At 47.6% G+C, this 18460-nt stretch overlaps 1 protein-coding gene across 1 annotated transcript in view; it reads right to left on the minus strand.

Moving 5' to 3' along the window:
• Positions 1-10793: 10793 nt before the first annotated feature.
• LOC140387137 (RNA-binding protein 45-like) overlaps positions 10794-18460 on the minus strand; it is a 51118-nt gene continuing 43451 nt past the window's right edge. Inside the window, exon 4 of the mRNA XM_072470148.1 lies at positions 10794-13302. Within this exon, the coding sequence (XP_072326249.1) occupies positions 11064-13208 (2145 nt within the window). The 5' untranslated portion in view covers positions 13209-13302 and the 3' untranslated portion in view covers positions 10794-11063. The remainder of the gene's footprint in view (positions 13303-18460) is intronic.

Genomic DNA, 18460 nt, shown 5'->3' on the forward strand with positions numbered 1-18460 from the left:
GCCGGGAAGACCCCGAGAGTGAGGAAGGGATTCTTACAGCGTAGTAGGGATAGGGGGGGGCTGGCACTACCGAGCCTAAGTGAGTACTACTGGGCCGCCAATATCTCAATGGTGAGTAAGTGGATGGGAGAAGAGGAGGGAGCGGCGTGGAAGAGATTGGAGAGGGCGTCCTGTAGGGGGACTAGCCTACAAGCTATGGTGATGGCCCCATTGCCGTTCTCACCGAAGAAATACACCACAAGCCCGGTGGTGGTGGCAACTTTGAAAATTTGGGGACAGTGGAGACGGCATAGGGGAAAGACGGGAGCCTTGGTGGGGTCCCCGATAAGAAATAACCATAGGTTTGCCCCGGGGAGAATGGATGGGGGATTTGGAATATGGCAAAGAGCAGGAGTAACGCAACTGAAAGATCTGTTTGTGGATGGGAAGTTCGCAAGTCTGGGAGCGCTGACCGAGAAATATGGGTTGCCCCAAGGGAATGCATTCCGGTATATGCAACTGAGGGCTTTTGCGAGGCAACAGGTGAGGGAATTCCCGCAGCTCCCGACGCATGAGGTGCAGGACAGAGTGATCTCAAAGACATGGATGGGGGACGGTAAGGTGTCAGATATATATAGGGAAATGAGGGACGAGGGGGAGATTATGGTAGATGAGCTGAAAGGGAAATGGGAAGAAGAGCTGGGGGAGGAGATTGAGGAGGGGCTGCGGGCGGATGCCCTAAGTAGGGTAAACTCATCGTCCTCGTGTGCCAGGCTAAGCCTGATTCAATATAAGGTGTTACACAGGGCGCATATGACTGGAGCACGTCTCAGTAAATTTTTTGGGGTAGAGGATAGGTGTGCGAGATGCTCGAGAAGCCCAGCAAATCACACCCACATGTTCTGGTCATGTCCGGCACTACAGGGGTTCTGGGTGGGGGTGACAAAGGTGCTTTCAAAAGTAGTGGGGGTCCAGGTCGAACCAAGCTGGGGGTTGGCTATATTTGGGGTTGCACAAGAGCCGGGAGTGCAGGAGGCGAGAGAGGCCGATGTTTTGGCCTTTGCGTCCCTAGTAGCCCGGCGCAGGAAGCCAAGCCCCCGGGGGTGGAGACCTGGATAAATGACATGGCAGGGTTTATAAAGCTGGAACGGATTAAGTTCGTCCTAAGGGGATCGGCTCAAGGGTTCACCAGGCGGTGGCAACTGTTCGTCGAATACCTCACAGAAAGATAGAGGGAATGGAAAAGAAGAAGGCAGCAGCAGCAGCCCGGGGGGGGGGGGGGGGGGGGGAGGAACCAGAAGGACTCTCAGGGTTGTTAATATATATGTATAATATGTATAGGTCGTTGCTATAAATAATTGTATATTGGACTGTTAAATCATATTTTTGGAGAGTGTTTATCTGAGACAAGGCAGTTGCCATTTAGTTTTAGTTTTCATTTTTGTTATATATTATTTATTCTTTGTTTATAAAACAGGTCATTGTTATTTATACTGTTATATTATTGTGTAAAGGATACACAATGTACTGTGATGGTTGACCAAAAATTTTCAATAAAATATTTTTTTAAAAAACAAAAGTTTTCCTAATCTATCCAAGATGACATGACTGTCTTTTTAATAGTAATAATTATATACAAACTGTGGTGAACCTATTATGGTAACCATTCACCACTGTATTGCATTGTACTATGTTGTGCCCTTGTGGACTCCACCTATGGACCATTGTACTGTATTACACCACTTGTATCATGTTGGTGCCCTTGTGGGCTCCGCCCCTGGCTCCGCCCCCTTGAGGGGAGGTATATAGAGCAGCAGCCCTGTCGGCGGCTCTCAGCGCAGAGCAGTCGCAGGCAGGCACTGTTCTAGTTGATTAAATCCACTGTTCACTTCAAGTCTCTGTCTCGTGTGAATTGATGGTTGCATCAATTTAATCAACTACAACATCGCGATGGAAGCAGCCCTCAAACCTGACCGACTGGAACTCGACCCACAGGCCGCGGAAGCCAAAGGGATCTTTTCGCACTGGCTCCGATGTTCAGGAGGCCTACCTCGCCGCCTCCTCCTCGCCCTCCGTCACCGACGGACAGAAGCTGAGCCTCCTCCACGCCCAGGTGAGCCATCGAATCTCCGTGCAAATCGAGGAAGCGACCATTTACGCAGATGCGCTCGTGATCCTGAAGCGGCAATATGTGAGGCCGGTGAACAAAGTGTTCACGCGGTATCTCCTCACCACTCGCCGCCAACGCCCCGCAGAGGAGTACCTACGCGACCTGAAAGTCCTCGCGCGAAGTTGCAACTACAAGGCCGTCACGGCCTCACAACACATGGAACTTGCCACCAAGGACGCCTACGTGGCTGGAGTCCAGTCCAATTCCGTCAGACAGCGTCTGCTCGAGAAGGGCGCCCTCGACCTAGAACATTTGTGAAACCACTCTAAAGCCCATCTACACTATTCCCTTATCGTCCATATGTCTATCCAATGACCATTTGAATGCCCTTAGTGTTGGCGAGTCCACTACTGTTGCAGAGACGGTAAAACTAACCACCTCCCTAGAAGTAGCGTTTCAAAGCCTCAACGCTTTCCCCTCCGACCACGCGACCCCCTCGTGGACACCCGACCAGAGAGTACCCCAGGCCTGTGCCGCGCGGCTGCCCGCCCAATCCGGAGGGCTGCCCTGCTACTTTTGCGGCTAAAACCAGCACCCCAGGCAGCGTTACCCGGCTCGGAATGCGAACTGTAGCGACTGTGGCAAGAAAGGACACTTTGCCAAAGCTTGCCTGGCCAGGTCCCAGTCCTCCAAATCACAGGCCCGGCTCTCAGACTCACAGGCCCGCAGACCCCGCAGCGTGGCTGCGTGCCTGCCGGCTCCGTCCCATTTGGACGCGTCACCCGCCTCGTGTTGTCCATGGGGCAGCCATCTTCTACTCTACATGACACGTGCGACTCACGGGGGCCGCCATCTTGGCCGCCGTCCCCCACGCGGCCCGCCATGTGCGACCGATGGGGGCCGCCATCTAGGCCGCCATCTTCAACGCCGCCCAACACGTGCGACCGACGGGGACAGCCAGCTTGGGGCCACCCCACCACCTCTGACCACGCTGGCTACCCGCAACTCGGCATGGTCACCCTCAACCAGTCATGCCCAAAGCACCTCAGGAACTCCATGATGACTGTCCGGGTCAATGGGCACGAAACGCCCTGCCTGTTTGACTCCGGGAGCACGGAGAGCTTCGTACACCCAGACACGGGAAGGCGCTGATCTCTCCAAATCTCCCCCGCATTTCAAACAATCTCTCTCGCTTCCGGATCGCACTCAGTGCAGCTCCTACTCAGTGCAGCTCCGGGGGTACACTGTCGTGAACCTCGCGATACAGGGCGTTGAATACGCAAACTTTAAACTATATGTACTCCACGATCTCTGCGCTCCTCTTCTGTTGGGACTGGACTTCCAGCGCAACCTCAGGAGCCTGACTCTAAAGTTCGGCGGGCCCCTACCCCCCTCACCATTTGTAGCCTCGCGACCCTGAAGGTCGACCCTCCCCTGCTATTTGCAAACCTCACCGCCGACTGTAAACCCGTCGCCACCAGGGGCAGGCGGTACAGTATCCAGGACAGGACTTTTATCAAGTCCGAGGTCCAGCGGCTCTTGCCGGAAGGGATCATTGAGGCCAGTAACAGCCCCTGGAGAGCCCAGGTGGTGGTTGTCAGGACCGGGGAAAAGAACCGGATGGTTGTAGATTACAGCCAAACCATAAACTGGTATACGCACCTCGATGCGTACCCCCTCCCTCGGATAGCGGACATGGTTAATCAGATTGCACACTACTGGGTGTTCTCCATGGTAGATCTGAAGTCCGCATACCACCAGCTCCCAATCTGCCCGGATGACCCCCACTACACGGCCTTTGAGGCAGATGGCCTCCTCTTCCACTTCCTCCGGGTCCCCTTCGGCGTCACCAACGGGGTTTCGGTCTTCCAAAGAATGATGGACCAAATGGTGGACCAGTACGGGCTGTGGGCCACATTTCCGTACTTGGACAACGTCACCAACGGCGGCCACGACAGTAGGACCACGACACCAACCTTCAGAAGTTTCTCCAAACCGCCCAATCCCTCAACCTCACTTACAACCAGGAGAAATGCGTTTTCCACACAACCAGACTAGCCATCCTCGGCTATGTCGTGGAAAACAGAGTCCTAGGGCCCGACCCCGACCGTATGCGCCCCCTCCTGCAACTCCCCCTTTCCCACTGCCCCAAGGCTCTGAAAAGCTGCCTCGGGTTCTTTTCCTATTATGCCCAGTGGGTCCCCAACTATGCGGACAAAGCCCGCCCACTGATCAAAGCTACCATCTTCCCGCTGGCGGCTGACGCCCGTCAGGCCTTCAGCCGCATCAAGGCAGATATTGCCAAAGCCGCGATGTGCGCGGTGGATGAGTCTGTCCCCTTCCAGGTGGAGAGCGACGCATCAGAGGTCGCCCTCGCCGCCACCCTTAACCAGGCAGGCAGGCCCGTAGCATTTTTCTCCCGTACCCTCAACACCGCCAAGATTCGACACTCCTCAGTCGAAAAAGAAGCTCAAGCCATCGTGGAAGCTGTACAGCACTGGAGGCACTACCTCGCTGGTAGGAGGTTTACCCTCGTCACCGACCAATGGTCGGTAGCCTTTATGTTCGACAATACACAGCGGGGCAAGATCAAGAACGATAAAATCTTGAGGTGGAGGATCGAACTCTCCACCTATAATTACGATATAGTGTATCGTCCTGGGAAGCTCAACGAGCCCCCAGATGCCCTGCCCCGCGGCACTTGCGCCGGCGCGCAAGATGACTGACTCCGGGCCATCCACAATGACCTCTGCCACCCGGGGGTCACCCGGCTTACCCATTACATCAAGGCCCGCAACCTGCCCTACTCCACTGAGGAGGTCAGGGCCATGACCAGGGACTGCCAAATCTGCGTGGAGTGCAAGCCGCACGTCTATCGACCGGATAAGGCCCACTTGGTGAAGGCATCCCGGCCCTTTGAGTGCCTCAGTATCGGCTTCAAAGGGCCCTTCCCCTCTACCAACCGCAACACGTATTTCCTCAACATCGTTAACGAGTACTCCCGCTTCCCCTTTGCAATCCCTTGCCCCGACATGACCGCGGCCACCGTCATTAAGGCCCTACATAGTATCTTCACCTTGTTCGGTTCCCCCACTTACGTCCACAATGACCGTGGTTCCTCATTTATGAGCGACGAACTGCATCATTACCTGCTCGGTAAGGGCATCTCCTCGAACAGGACTACCAGTTATAAATGGACAGGTGGAGAGGGAGAACACGACGGTATGGAAGGCCGTCCTCCTGGCCCTGCGGTCTAGGAATCTCCCAGTTTCCCATTGGCAGGAGGTCCTCCCCGACGCGCTCCACTCCATTAGGTCACTTCTTTGCACGGCCACGAATGAGACCCCTCATGACCGCCTATTTGTTTTCCCTACGAAATCCATCTCCGGGGTCTCGCTTCCAGCCTGGCTGAAGACACCGGGGCCCATACTCCTCCGGAAACACGTGAGGAGCCATAAATCAGACCCCTGGTCGAGACGGTCCAGCTCCTTCACGCCAACCCCCAGTATGCATACGTGGCGCACCCTGACGGCCGACAAGATACGGTCTCCCTCCGGGACCTGGCACCCGCAGGATCCCCTACGACCGCCACCTACCCCCCCCCAACCTACACCGAATGTTAAGTAATGGGTTAAGAGACATTGCAATTAGTTGTCTCATTTATGTTAAGTATCCATTAATTGACACTGATATGTAAAGGGGCTTCAGGTGGCCTCTGGGAGGTGGTGTGTTTTGTAAGAGTTTTGTGCAGAGGCTGTGGAAGTGAAATAAATGGTGTTTGGTGAAAAGGAACAAGAACTTTAGACTCTTCATTTCACAGCAACTAAAACGTCTAACAATGATAGCAGAGGATGGTTGCTGTGTAAATGTGAAGGTTTGAAAGATACAACTTTTCCTGATCAAACCAAGGGGTGAGTGAGAAGGAAAAAAAAAAGATACATGGCTGAACCCAGGATAAAGATGGCTGGATATGACTATCCTCCCTTATTTTCTGAAAGGGAATCGTACGACCAATGGAGAAGTGCAGTAGTTATGTGGACTAAAGTAACTGCTTTGGGAAAGAGAAAACAAGGTATGGCATTGGCTCTTTCTCTACCATATGGCAGTAAAATCCGAAACAAAGTGCTTTCTGAGCTGGAATTGGAAGAGCTAGACTCAGAAGAAGGTCTGGAGACTTTATTACATTATATGGATAAGATTTATAAGAAATTTGACTTGTTAAGTGCGTATGAAGCATGGTCGGATTTTGATAAGTTCCGGAAAATGGAGGATATCTCCATGGAAGACTATATAATGGAATTTGGCAGACTATATAAAAGGCTGCAGAAACACAACCTGGAATTTCCACAGTCTGTGTTGGCCTTTAAATTACTTGACTGTGCTAGAGTGAGCAACATGGAGAGGATCCTGGTTTTGACAGGAGTTCAGTTTACTGATAAGGATACCTTATTCGAACAGATGACAAAAGCTTTACAAAAGTTTCTGGGGAAACATTCGATTCCGATGGCTCTGATGACCCAAATAGATCAGCCTGCAATAAGGCAGAATATGGAAGATACACTAGTAACAGGATGGCAAAATCATATGGCTACGAACAGGGCTCAAGACTATAGACGGAGACCGAGACAAGGAAATTATGAAGACAGAAACCCAGTTAGAACCTACAATAGGAAGACGAACCCCAGAAATGCACGGGGCATGATAAATCGATGTTTTCGATGTGACTCTCAATACCATTATGCTTTCAACTGTCCAACTCGTTATGATAGAGTGTTTGAAGCGACACATGACACGGAAGAGTCAGAAGAGGAAAAAGATAGTGACCAGAAAGAAGGCATTGTCCTATTGACAAGCAGTTTTACGCCGGTAATGAAGGTGTTGGTTGCAGAATCCTTCAACTGTGCTGTATTGGACAGTGGCTGCACATCTACTGTGTGTGGAATTGACTGGTTAAAATGTTACCTGGACTCTTTGAATGCTAAAAATCGTAACAGGGTTAAGGAATTTGAAAGTTCCACATGTTTCAGGTATGGGGAGGCCACTGGAAAGTATAAACATTGGTTGAATGTACAGCATTCAGGGGAAGGAGTCAAGACAATGGATTGGGAAAACAAAGTTCAAAAATGGAGGGCACAGAAACGCAGTGCCAGTTCAGATAGTACATCGGATAGTGACCAGGTCCGCAGGAAAAGGTCGAGAACTATTGAAAGGACATCCCACAGCAGAAGGGAAAGATCAAGCAGTAGCAGTACGGAACGAGATACCAGGCGGGAGAGGGGACGTAGTTTATCAAGATCTCGGAACATGAGTAAGACTACGAATACTAATAGGAGTAGAAGCCCACATGCACGTGAGATTTTGGTGGCTTCAAATAAATTAGATGAAAAAGTTATTAAAGAAGCTAAACAGCAAGAATTGCATAGTTGGAGTGAATTTGGGGTATACACGGAAGTACCGGATAGGGGACAAAGAGCTCTATCCCACAGATGGATTTGCACGGAAAAGGTTCTTCCGGATGGAACTTATAAGGCAAAGGCCAGGCTTGTGGCAAGGGGATTTGAAGAAAACTTAGAAAATCAGGATTTAAGGGTAGATTCACCTACAGCAGGAAAGGTTATTTTAAAGATCTTCTTGGCTCTATTAGCCACAAAGGCATGGGAATGCAAATCTATAGATATAAAAGCTGCCTTTTTGCAGGGGCATCAGCTCCAGAGAGACATTTTTCTCCGTCCTCCTAAAGAAGCAGCTAACACAGAAGGGGTACTCTGGAAGTTGAACAAATGTGTATATGGATTAAATGATGCATCTAGAGTCTGGTATTTTTCGGTCAGGTCAGTTTTGTTAAAGTTAGGCTGTTGCCAGTTGAAAGCAGATTCTGCAATGTTTTACTGGCACTATAAAGGAAATCTTTCTGGCATTTTTATGATGCATGTCGATGATTTTTTGTGGGGTGGGACTAGTGATTTTGAAGCTGTTGTAATCTCTGGTTTGAGGAAAGAATTCAGGGTTGGGAGTCAGGCTTCCGGTGCATTGAAATATATTGGACTGGAAATTGGACAGACTAAGTTAGGGGCAACTTTACGTCAGCAATCTTATTTGGAAAGCATCACCCCAATAGCAATTAGTCATGGCCGAGTTTCACAAAAAGACACAATGGTTTCAAAGATAGAAAAAGAGCAACGCAAAGTTTAATTGGGCAACTGAACTGGTTAGGTAGACAGACTAGACCGGACGTGAGTTTTGATGTCTTAGAGTTGAGTACAAAATTGAATGATCCCAAAGTGGAAGACATAATAAGAGCAAATAAAGCGTTGGCCAAACTAAAAATGCAGGAGTGTCTTTTGAAGATCCCGGTTTCAGGTGACCTTAAGCACTTGAAACTCATAGTTTATAGTGATGCGTCCTACGCAAATTTATGTGATGGGGTTTCAAGCGCAGGAGGTTTTATAATTTTCCTTTTGGGGAACAATGGTAAATGTTGCCCACTTGTGTGGGAAACAAAGAAAATAAGGAGAGTGGTAAAAAAGCACTTTAGCTGCTGAGACGTTAAGCCTTATAGAGGCGGTGGATATGGCTTTTTATATAAGTATGATATTGACAGAAATTTTGGGATTAGGGGATTTGGGTAATATACCTATTGACTGTCACATTGACAATAAATCCCTGTGGGAAAATGTGCACTCTACAAAAAGTGTCAATGAAACGAGGTTACGGATAGACATCGCAAGTTTGAAGCAGATGTTTAACAGAGGGAAAATAACAAAAATTAAATGGGTCGACAGGAGCTATCAACTGTCAGACTGTTTTACGAAAAGAGGGGCGAGTTCACGGAAACTTTTGGATATTGTTAATGAAGGGTGCCTGTTTCTGTGACTGTTTTTTTTTCTTTCTTTCTCGTCCAAACAAACAAAAAACAAAAAAAAGGGGGGGGGAACATCTTGGGCGTCATTCTCCGCCGGCGGGAGTCTCCATTTTGCCGGCGCCCGGGGGTTTCCCGACGGCGTGGGGCTGCCCCACAATGGGAAACCCCATTGACCGGCCGGTGTTACGGAGACTCCCGCCGGCCGGTCGGGGCAGAAATGTGGCGGGGCGGGTAGGAGAATTTCGCCCCATGTGTGTGTTTTTGAGTTTCTTGAAATTTTGTTTTCACCTAATTATTTTTTTTTCTCCAAGGAAGGGGAGACTGTTAAGTAATGGGTTAAGAGACATTGCAATTAGTTGTCTCATTTATGTTAAGTATCCATTAATTGACACTGATATGTAAAGGGGTTTCAAGTGGCCTCTGGGAGGTGGTGTGTTTTGTAAGAGTTTTGTGCAGAGGCTGTGGAAGTGAAATAAATGGTGTTTGGTGAAAAGGAACAAGAACTTTAGACTCTTCATTTCACAGCAACTAAAACGTCTAACACCGAACAGCGCCCCCGCCCCTACATGGCCTCCACAACCCCTCCTATACCCCCTCCCATCGCCGACCTACAGGGCGAAGCTCCAGAAGACACGCTCCCGGAGTCCACACCCGTGCCCGAATCGACGAGTTCAACACCCATGCCTGCACCGACGAGTTTGACACCCGTGCCCACTGCGAAACCAGAGCTCAGGCGATCGCAGCGCACGGTCAGGGTGCCGGACAGACTCAACCTGTGAGCCCTTCACCCCCGCCGGACTTCAATTTTTTAACAGGGGGTGAATGCAGTGAACGTATTATGGTAACCATTCACCACTGTATTACATTGTACTATGTTGTGCCCTTGTGGGCTCCACCTATGGACCATTGTACTGTATTACACCGCTTGTATCATGTTGGTGCCCTTGTGGGCTCCGCCCCTGGCTCTGCCCCCTTGATGGGAGGTATATAGAGCAGCTGCCCTGTAGGCAGCTCTCAGTGCAGAGCATTCGCAGGCAGGCACTGTTCTAGTTGTTTAAAGCCACTGTTCACTTCAACTCTCTGTCTTGTGTGAATTGATGTTCGTATCACAAACCAAAACCAATGTGCCCATCAACCTCCTGCCCAAATATGGAAGATAATTATTATTTACGGGTATATATGCAAGAGTCAATCGGCAGCTCTACCATAAGTTGAGAATCAGTCCAACAGTACCTATTTGTGTGGCCCTATACAGTCCTTAATGGTCTTCTGACTAACATTAGCTGAAATAGCTCTTTTTATAACAAACCATCTTTTTTCTAGAAATATCTTGGCTAATCTTATGGCTGTTTTCGTCTCCCTCAATTGTATGCAATACTTATCCCTGTTCTTCTGAGTTAAATATCCAAAATGTGTATCCTAAATGCCTTCAGTTTCAATTAAATTTGCCTCTGTGCATTCCTTGTCATCCAAAATTGTTTTTTTGTGTATCATTTTAATCATTGAGACATTTGAAAATCATTTAACATATAACTAATTTGTCCTCCATATTTGATTTCCTGTCTGAGGGCTTCCCAGTCAACTTTTGCCAGATAATCAGTCATTTTTGTTAGTCCTCTTGAAATCCAGGACCAGCATTAGATTTGCTGCAGTCTTAGTTTGGCCAAGTAAGATTAAACCTAATTATAGTTTGTTCCTACCAGTGGTAAACTTAATCTTGGGTTTATACATTGAAATGTGGGCTTAATTTGCTTTGTATCTCAATCACAATAGTGTGGAATAAAATTATGCAGCAAGTATACAAAACCAGAATAACTCACAAGCAAGTTTTATTTTGCGGCATACACGTTATGTAAGACTGCACATGAACAGGTATAATCCAAATTAACTGGGATTGTAAGGTTACATGGATTCAAGCACATTTCTACAAGTTATAGTCTTTGAAAATTCCTATCTTGAATAGTGTGAATTAAACTATGTCAAGATCTTCATTTGTTGCTCATTCTCACAAAGTAAAAGTAAATAAAGTTAACTGCTCAGTTGGAAGTTACTGGGTATTTTTAAATTGGTCTGACAGTTAGCCAACTGATATGTCCCCTCTCTTGAAACGTCTCAGTGTGTTCTTTGGCGTTTGACTGAATCTTCTCTTGGAGGATCACCATTTTGAGGTGTAGGTGCAACAAAGTCAACCTGCAACTGAGATATTGGAATACTAGTGCTTCCTCTAAAACCAGATGAAGAAGGATCCATCTGATGGCCAACAGAATTGCTACAGGTTATTGACATCAACTGAGCTGCCACAAGTTGCAAGGCCATCATTCCAACTGGGTTTGAACACCTCTCACCAAGGGCACCTTCAATGTAATTGACTCTCAGCTGATTACCAGGCGGGTACTCAAATCCGTGCAACTTTTCTTTGGCATGTACTGCTGATGCCACATTGTTGTACCGAACAATGGCATAACCTATTTTGGGGTCTCTCTGAATTTCACAACATTCAATTCCTGGGATGACATCGAAAAGACTATAAATCTGCTCATGTGTAAGCAGGCATCTAGTAGACACTGAAAGACAAGTAGTAATATTTTCTCCATTCCTTGTTTCACCAGTTCTGATTTCACAAATACCTCTCATCTCACCAGTGCCTCTCATTTCACTGACTACTTTCTTTTCACCATCTTCCTTCATCTCACCAACATTTGTGTGACCAGCTCCACTCATTTCACCATCTATAATCTCACTAATTCCTCTCATTGCACCACATCCCACTTCACCAGCTCCTCCCATCCCACCAATTCCTCCCAGCCCACCAATTCCTCCCAGCCCACCAATTCCTCCCAGCCCACCAATTCCTCCCATGCCACCACTCCCCATCCCACCAATTCCTCCCATGCCATCACTCCCCATCCCACCAATTCCTCCCATCCCACCAATTCCTCCCATGCCACCAATTCCTCCCATCCCACCAATTCCTCCCATCCCACCAATTCCTCCCATCCTACCAATTCCTCCCATCCCACCAATTCCTCCCATCGCACCAATTCCTCCCATCCTACCAATTCCTCCCATCGCACCAATTCCTCCCATCCCACCAATTCCTCCCATCCCACCAATTCCTCCCATCGCACCAATTCCTCTCATTTCACCACCTCCCATCTTACCAAGTCCTCTCATATCACTTGTCCTTCTTTCTCCCATTTCATTGACACCTCTCATTTCACCAACTCTTTCTCCACTTTTCATTTCACCAGTTTCTCTTGTTGTACCAGCTCTTCTTTCTCTACCTCTCACTTCACCAGTTCCTCTCATTGTACCAGCTCCACACATCTCACCAAATCCTCTCATTTCACCATCTCTTGATTTTCTTCTCCTTTCATCACCTCTTATTTCATTTGTTTCTATGCTGCTAAATCCATGAAAAGGTAATATATTTTGACCTTTTAGATGATGAAATCCTGACCCATATGACAATAATTTTTCTTTGAGCCCTCCCACATAGTTATTCTCAGAATAGGCAGGTTTATGTTTTGGTTCCGCAAGTATTGCCTTAAAAGATCGGTCACAGTTTTCAATGGCCTTAGCAGCCTGAGATGGTTTCAGAAATCTCACATAACCAAAGCCTTTGCCCTCCCCAGTTTTCTTATTCTTGACAATATTGCAGTATTCAATATCTCCAAAATCCTTAAACTTTTCTCTCAGATCATCTTCTGCATAGGATTTTGGAATCATAACAAAAATTCTAGTCAACTCCTCATCTTCAACATCACGGTGGCTCTTAGATCCTCTAGACTGTGCAATGAACACCTTGATAGGTTTGGTGTCCCCAGTGAGAGTCTTGCCATGCATGACCTCCATCGCTTTACAAGCCTGCCATGATTTGCTAAACTTCACATAGGCGATGCCCTTATGGCTTTTGGATTGTTTATCACGCACTAGCCAAATATCCTGGATATCACCGAAGAGGGAAAATTTCTCTCTAATTGCCTCCTCTGATATTGATTTACTGATGACCAGAAAGAGTCGACTATTGGGTGGATGATTGACGTTCAACATAGGACGTGAGCTGTCACCATTCTCCATCATTACAAATGTCACAAATACAACTAAATTGACCCTGAGCTCTTCATAACCCCACACACTTCCCCATATTGAACTCCATTTGCATTGTTTTGCCCACTCACGAAATCTGTCTGTCTTTTGATCCTGGCTACACTTACTGTGGTTCTTAACTTTGTCTTTTTGGCAAACTTTAGACATACAACATGTCTGTATTGGTGTTGAGGTTGTTGTAGCCTGCTACCTATAGAAGCTCTTCACTCCAGGAAGTCCTGGAAACTCACGTCTTAAGTACCTGACAAAGGAACAAGTCTTTAGATTTTAAGCACAAGAGGCAACCGAATAGATAAAGTTAATGCTTTTATTGTCAATTACGTAATAGTTTTGTGCCTTGGATCTTTGTTAAACACAGGTACTGAAGCTAAGATAAAACAAAAAGGGAAGAAAAAGATTTTCAAGATGTATTGAGTGATTTCATTGTTCCTTTTCTCTTTTGGTAACTGCTTACTAACTACCTTTTCTTTATCTTGGTGGTTTTTATGCCTTTTTGCCTCTGTACATTAATAGGTTCAATAACTGTTCACTTGCAACTGATTGATGTTTTACTGGAATTTGTGGGTCAGTCACGTTCAAGTCTGACATACATCTTCAAGTATGATTGATCTAACAGAATTGTTACAGCACAGGAGGCCATTTGGCCTGCTGTGTCTTCACCGGCTCTCCAAATGACCAATTCATCTAATGCCATTCCCCGTCTTCTCCCTGTAACCTTGCCTTGATTGTGGTGAAGGCAGATTCACTCTCAGGCAGTATATTCCTGACCTCAACCACTTGCTGCATGATAATGTTTTTCTTCATGCCGATTTTGCTTTTTTTGCCAATTACTTTAAATCTGTGTCCACTGGTTCTTGATCCTTTCACAATTGGGAACAGTTTCTACCTATCTACCCTGTTCAGACTCATGATTTTGAATACCTTCATCAAATCTACCCTCAGCCCTCTCTTCTCCAAGGAAAACAACCAACTTCAAGTTCTTTGTCTCTGGAACCATTCTCGTGAATCTTTTCTGCAGTCTCTCCAATTCTCACACATCTTTCCTAAATTGCAGCACCCAAAAGTGGACGCAATACTCCAGCGAGGCCAAACTAGTGCTTTATGAAAGTTCAGAATAACCTCTTTTCTCTTGTATTCTATAACCCTATTAATAAAACCTAGAAAGCTGTATTCTTAATTAGCCATTCTCTCAACCTGCCCTGCCACCAATGACCCAGGTCCCTCTGCTCATGCGCCACCTTCAAAGTTGTACCCTTTCTTTTATATTGCCTCTCCATGTTCTTCATACCAAAATGAACTAGTTCACTTTGAACTTCACCTGCAACTTGTTTATGTTCTTTTGAAGTTCTACACTATCCTCCTCACAATTCACAAAGCTTCCAAGTTTCATATCAGCCATAAATTTTGAACTTGTGCTCTGTACACCAATGCCTAGCTGATAACTAAATATTGAGGAGAGTAAGGGTCCCAACAATAACTCCCTGGGGGACTCCACAACAAACCTTCCTCCAGCTTGAAAAACCATTATTTGCCATTATTGTCTGTTCCTATCACTCTGCCAATTTTGTATCCATGTTGCTACTTTCGCTTTTATCCCATGAGCTATACCGTTGCTCACAAGTCTGTTGTACAGCACTGTATCAAATGCCTTTTGGAAGTCCATGGTACAGCAGATCAGCAGCATGGCCCTAATAAATCCTTGATGTTTGCTCTTTAAAAAACCTCCAGTAAGTTAGTTAAACACTATTTTTCTTTAAGAAATCCATGCTGGCTTTCCTTAACTAATCTGAATTTGTCTATGCGACCATCAATTTTGTCCCAACTTATTAGGCGGAATTCTCCAGCTCTCCCCACCAGGGAGAGGAATGTAAATCTCCATCGACTTCAGCAGGACTGGAAGATCCCACCGGCGGCCAATGGTGAGCTTCCTCAGCTGTGGGAAAATCCAATGCTGGGGGCTCTGGAGAATTCTGCCCATTGTTTCCTGAAAAATCCCCACCATTGAAGTTACACTGACTGGTCTGTATTTGCTGGGCTTATCTTTACAACCTTTCTTGAACAAAGATTAACATTTACAATTCTCCAATCTCTTGAAACCACCTCAAAGTCTACAAAATATTGGACAACTATGGCCAACACCTCTGCAATTTCCACTCTTGCTTCCCCCAGTATCTTTGGACAAATCATATTCAGTCCTGGGGCTTTATTAACTTTGAGACAGACTAACTAATACCTCCTTTTCAATTTTAAACCCTTCTAGTATTTCAATTCCCTCCTCTTTCACCATGGCCTGAGTAGCACCTTCTTCCCTGGTAAAGACACATGCAAAGTAATCTTTAATACCTCAACTAGTTCTCCTTTCACCATGCATAAATCCCCTATGGTCCTACTTGCCTTTACTCTTCCTTTTACAACCCGTTTACCATTTATATCCCTACAGAAGGCTTTGGGATTGTATTTTATGTTACCTGCCAATCCATACTTCCTCTTTACTTCTTTTATTTACCTTTTCACTTCCCTCTGAACAGCCAGGTTTTTATTGTTTTTATTTTATTTTTTAAATTTAGGGTGCCTAATTCATTTTTTCCAATGAAGGGGCAATTTAGCGTGGCCAATCCACCTACCCTGCACATCTTTGAGTTGTGAGGGCGAAACCCACGCAAACACGGGGAGAATGTGCAAACTCCACACGGACAGTGACCCAGAGCCGGGATTGAACCTGGGACCTCGGCGCCGTGAGGCAGCAGTGCTAACCACTGTGCTACCGTGCCGCCAGTCCCCTAAATGTTTTCCAATGGAGAAATTATCTACTTGGCTCACCTCATTCCCAAGAACCAGGTTCAGCAGTGCCTCTCCTCTCATCCAGACTGGGAACATATTGCTGTAGAAAATTCTGTGAACACGTTCTGGGAGCTTTTGCTCCTCTCTGCCCTTTGCACTACTATTGTCCCAGTCTATATTCCGATAATGAAAGTCCTCCATTATAACTACTCCTGCACCTCTTCTGTAATTTCCTTACAAATATGGTCTTCTACATCCTTTCCACTAGGTGAGGCCTATAGACCTCAATGAAATTGCAACTTGTTGGTTCTTAGATCCAACCAAATAGATTTTGTCCATGGCCCCTCTGGGACATCTCTCCTCCAGCACTGCAATGCTCTCCTTAATCAATACTGCCACTTCCCCCCCTCCTTTCTTCCTTCCATAACTTTTCTGAACACCCCCAGGGATATTTAACACTCAGTCCTGCCTTCTTTAAGCCAAGTTGGTTATAGCCACAGCATCGTATTTCCACATGGCAATTTAAGCCTGTAACTCACCAATCTTATTAACCGCACTGTGTATTCACATACATGCACATTAACCTCGATTTAAACTTACTTTCTCCCTTTAACTGAAACCACCTAATAACCTACTTACTATTCCCTACTCTAGTGCTATTTAGCTCTACCAGTAGGGTAGAGGGGGCACGGTAGCACAGTGGTTAGCACAGTTGCTTCACAGCTCCAAGGTCCCAGGTTCAATCCCCGGCTTGGGTCACTTACTGTGCGGAGTTTGTACTTTCTCCCCGTGTCTACGTGGATTTCCTCCCACAGTCCAAAGATGTGCATGTTAGGTGGATTGGCCAAGCTAAATTGCCCTTAGTGTCCAAAAAAGGTTGGGTGGGGTTACTGGGTTACGGGGATAGGGTGAAAGGTGCGGGCGTAGGTAGGGTGCTCTTTCTAAGGGCCGGTGCAGACTATATGGGCTGAATAACCTCCTTCTGCACTGTGAATTCTATGATTCAGTATTCTGTGCACTTTGGTATTCCTCTCTAATAATTCCTCCTCGTAGGGCAGCACCACAGTGGCACAGTGGTTAGCACTGCAGCCTCACGGCGCTGAGGTCCCAGGTTCGATCCCGGCTCTGGGTCACTGTCCGTGTGGAGTTTGCACATTCTTCCCGTGTTAGCGTGGGTTTCACCCCCACAACACAAAGATGTGAAGGGTAGGTGGATTGGCCACGTTAAAGTGCCCCTTAATTGGAAAAAATGAATTGGGTACTCTAAATTTATTTTAAAAATAGATAAATAAATAATTCCTCCTGGCCAGCTTAGTTGAAACCCTTCCCAATAGCACAAGCAAATTTCACTGCAAAGAACTCAGTCTCGGCTCTATTTAGGTGTAACCCATCTGGCCTGTACAGGTCCCATCTCCCCCCAGGGTCAGTCCCAATGTCCTAAGAAGCTAAAGCTCTCCCTCCTGCACCATCATCTGCATTATCCTAACATTTTAATATTCACTTGCACATGGTACTGGGGGTGTCTGGAGATTACGGGCGGAATTCTCCCCCCCCCCCCCTCACGCCGGGTGGGAGAATCGCCGGGGCGCCGCGCGAGTCCCGTCAGGCCGCCCTGGCACCCACACGCAATTCTCCCATCCCCCCCAAACCGGCGCAGCGAGAATCACGGCTGGCCGCTCGGAGAATCGCCGCTCGCTGTTTGTAACGGGCGAGCGGCGATTCTCCGGCCCGGATGGGCCAAGCGTCCTGCCCAACACGACAGGTTCCCACCGGCGCCGTCCACACCTGGTCGCTGCCAGCGGGAACAGCGCGGGAATGCTGGGGCGGCCTTGGGGGGGGGGGGGGGGGGGGGGGGGGGGGGGGAGCATTCCTGCACCGGGGGGGGGGGACTCAAAAGGGGTCTGGCCCGCGATCGGTGCCCACCAATCAGCGGGCCGGCCTCTCTGAAGGAGGACCTCCTTTCCTCCGCCGCCCCGCAATTTCCATCCGACATCTTCTTGCGGGGCGGCCGCAGGGAGGATGGCAACCGCGCATGCGTAAATGACGCGGCGCCACTCCTAGCCCCCCGGGGGCAGGAGAATAGGGGGACGGGAGCGGCCTCCGACGCCGGAGTGAAACACTCCGGTTTTCACTCCGGTGTCGGGACTTAGTCTCCCGATGGGAGAATTGCGCCCTACTACTTTTGAGGTCCTGCTTGCTAATTTCCTACCAAGCTCCCTAAATTCTAAATGCAGGACCACATTTGTCTTTCTGCCTATTTGGTCATGCCAATGTATACTATGATTACTCCCCACTCAGGATGCTCTGCAGCCAGTGACATTCTTAAACCTGGTGCCAGGGAGACAACAAACCCTCCTGGATTCATGTCTGCCGCTGCAGAAACACCTGTGTTTGCCCCTAATTATTGAATCACCTATCACTATTGCTCTCCCAGTCTTCCTTGAACCTTGTACCTGCCCCTCCATTCTCCACATCCCATACAACATAGTACCATGCACTCTCCGGGTGAACCATCACCCTCATCTGTATTCAGCACTGGTTGGAGAGTGAAATGCACTCAGGAGATTCTTGGACTACCTCAACTGCCTGATGGTCACCCATTGCCTCTCTCCCTGCAT

This window comes from Scyliorhinus torazame, chromosome 12 (assembly GCF_047496885.1).
Source record: "Scyliorhinus torazame isolate Kashiwa2021f chromosome 12, sScyTor2.1, whole genome shotgun sequence".
Lineage (NCBI taxonomy): Eukaryota > Metazoa > Chordata > Chondrichthyes > Carcharhiniformes > Scyliorhinidae > Scyliorhinus > Scyliorhinus torazame.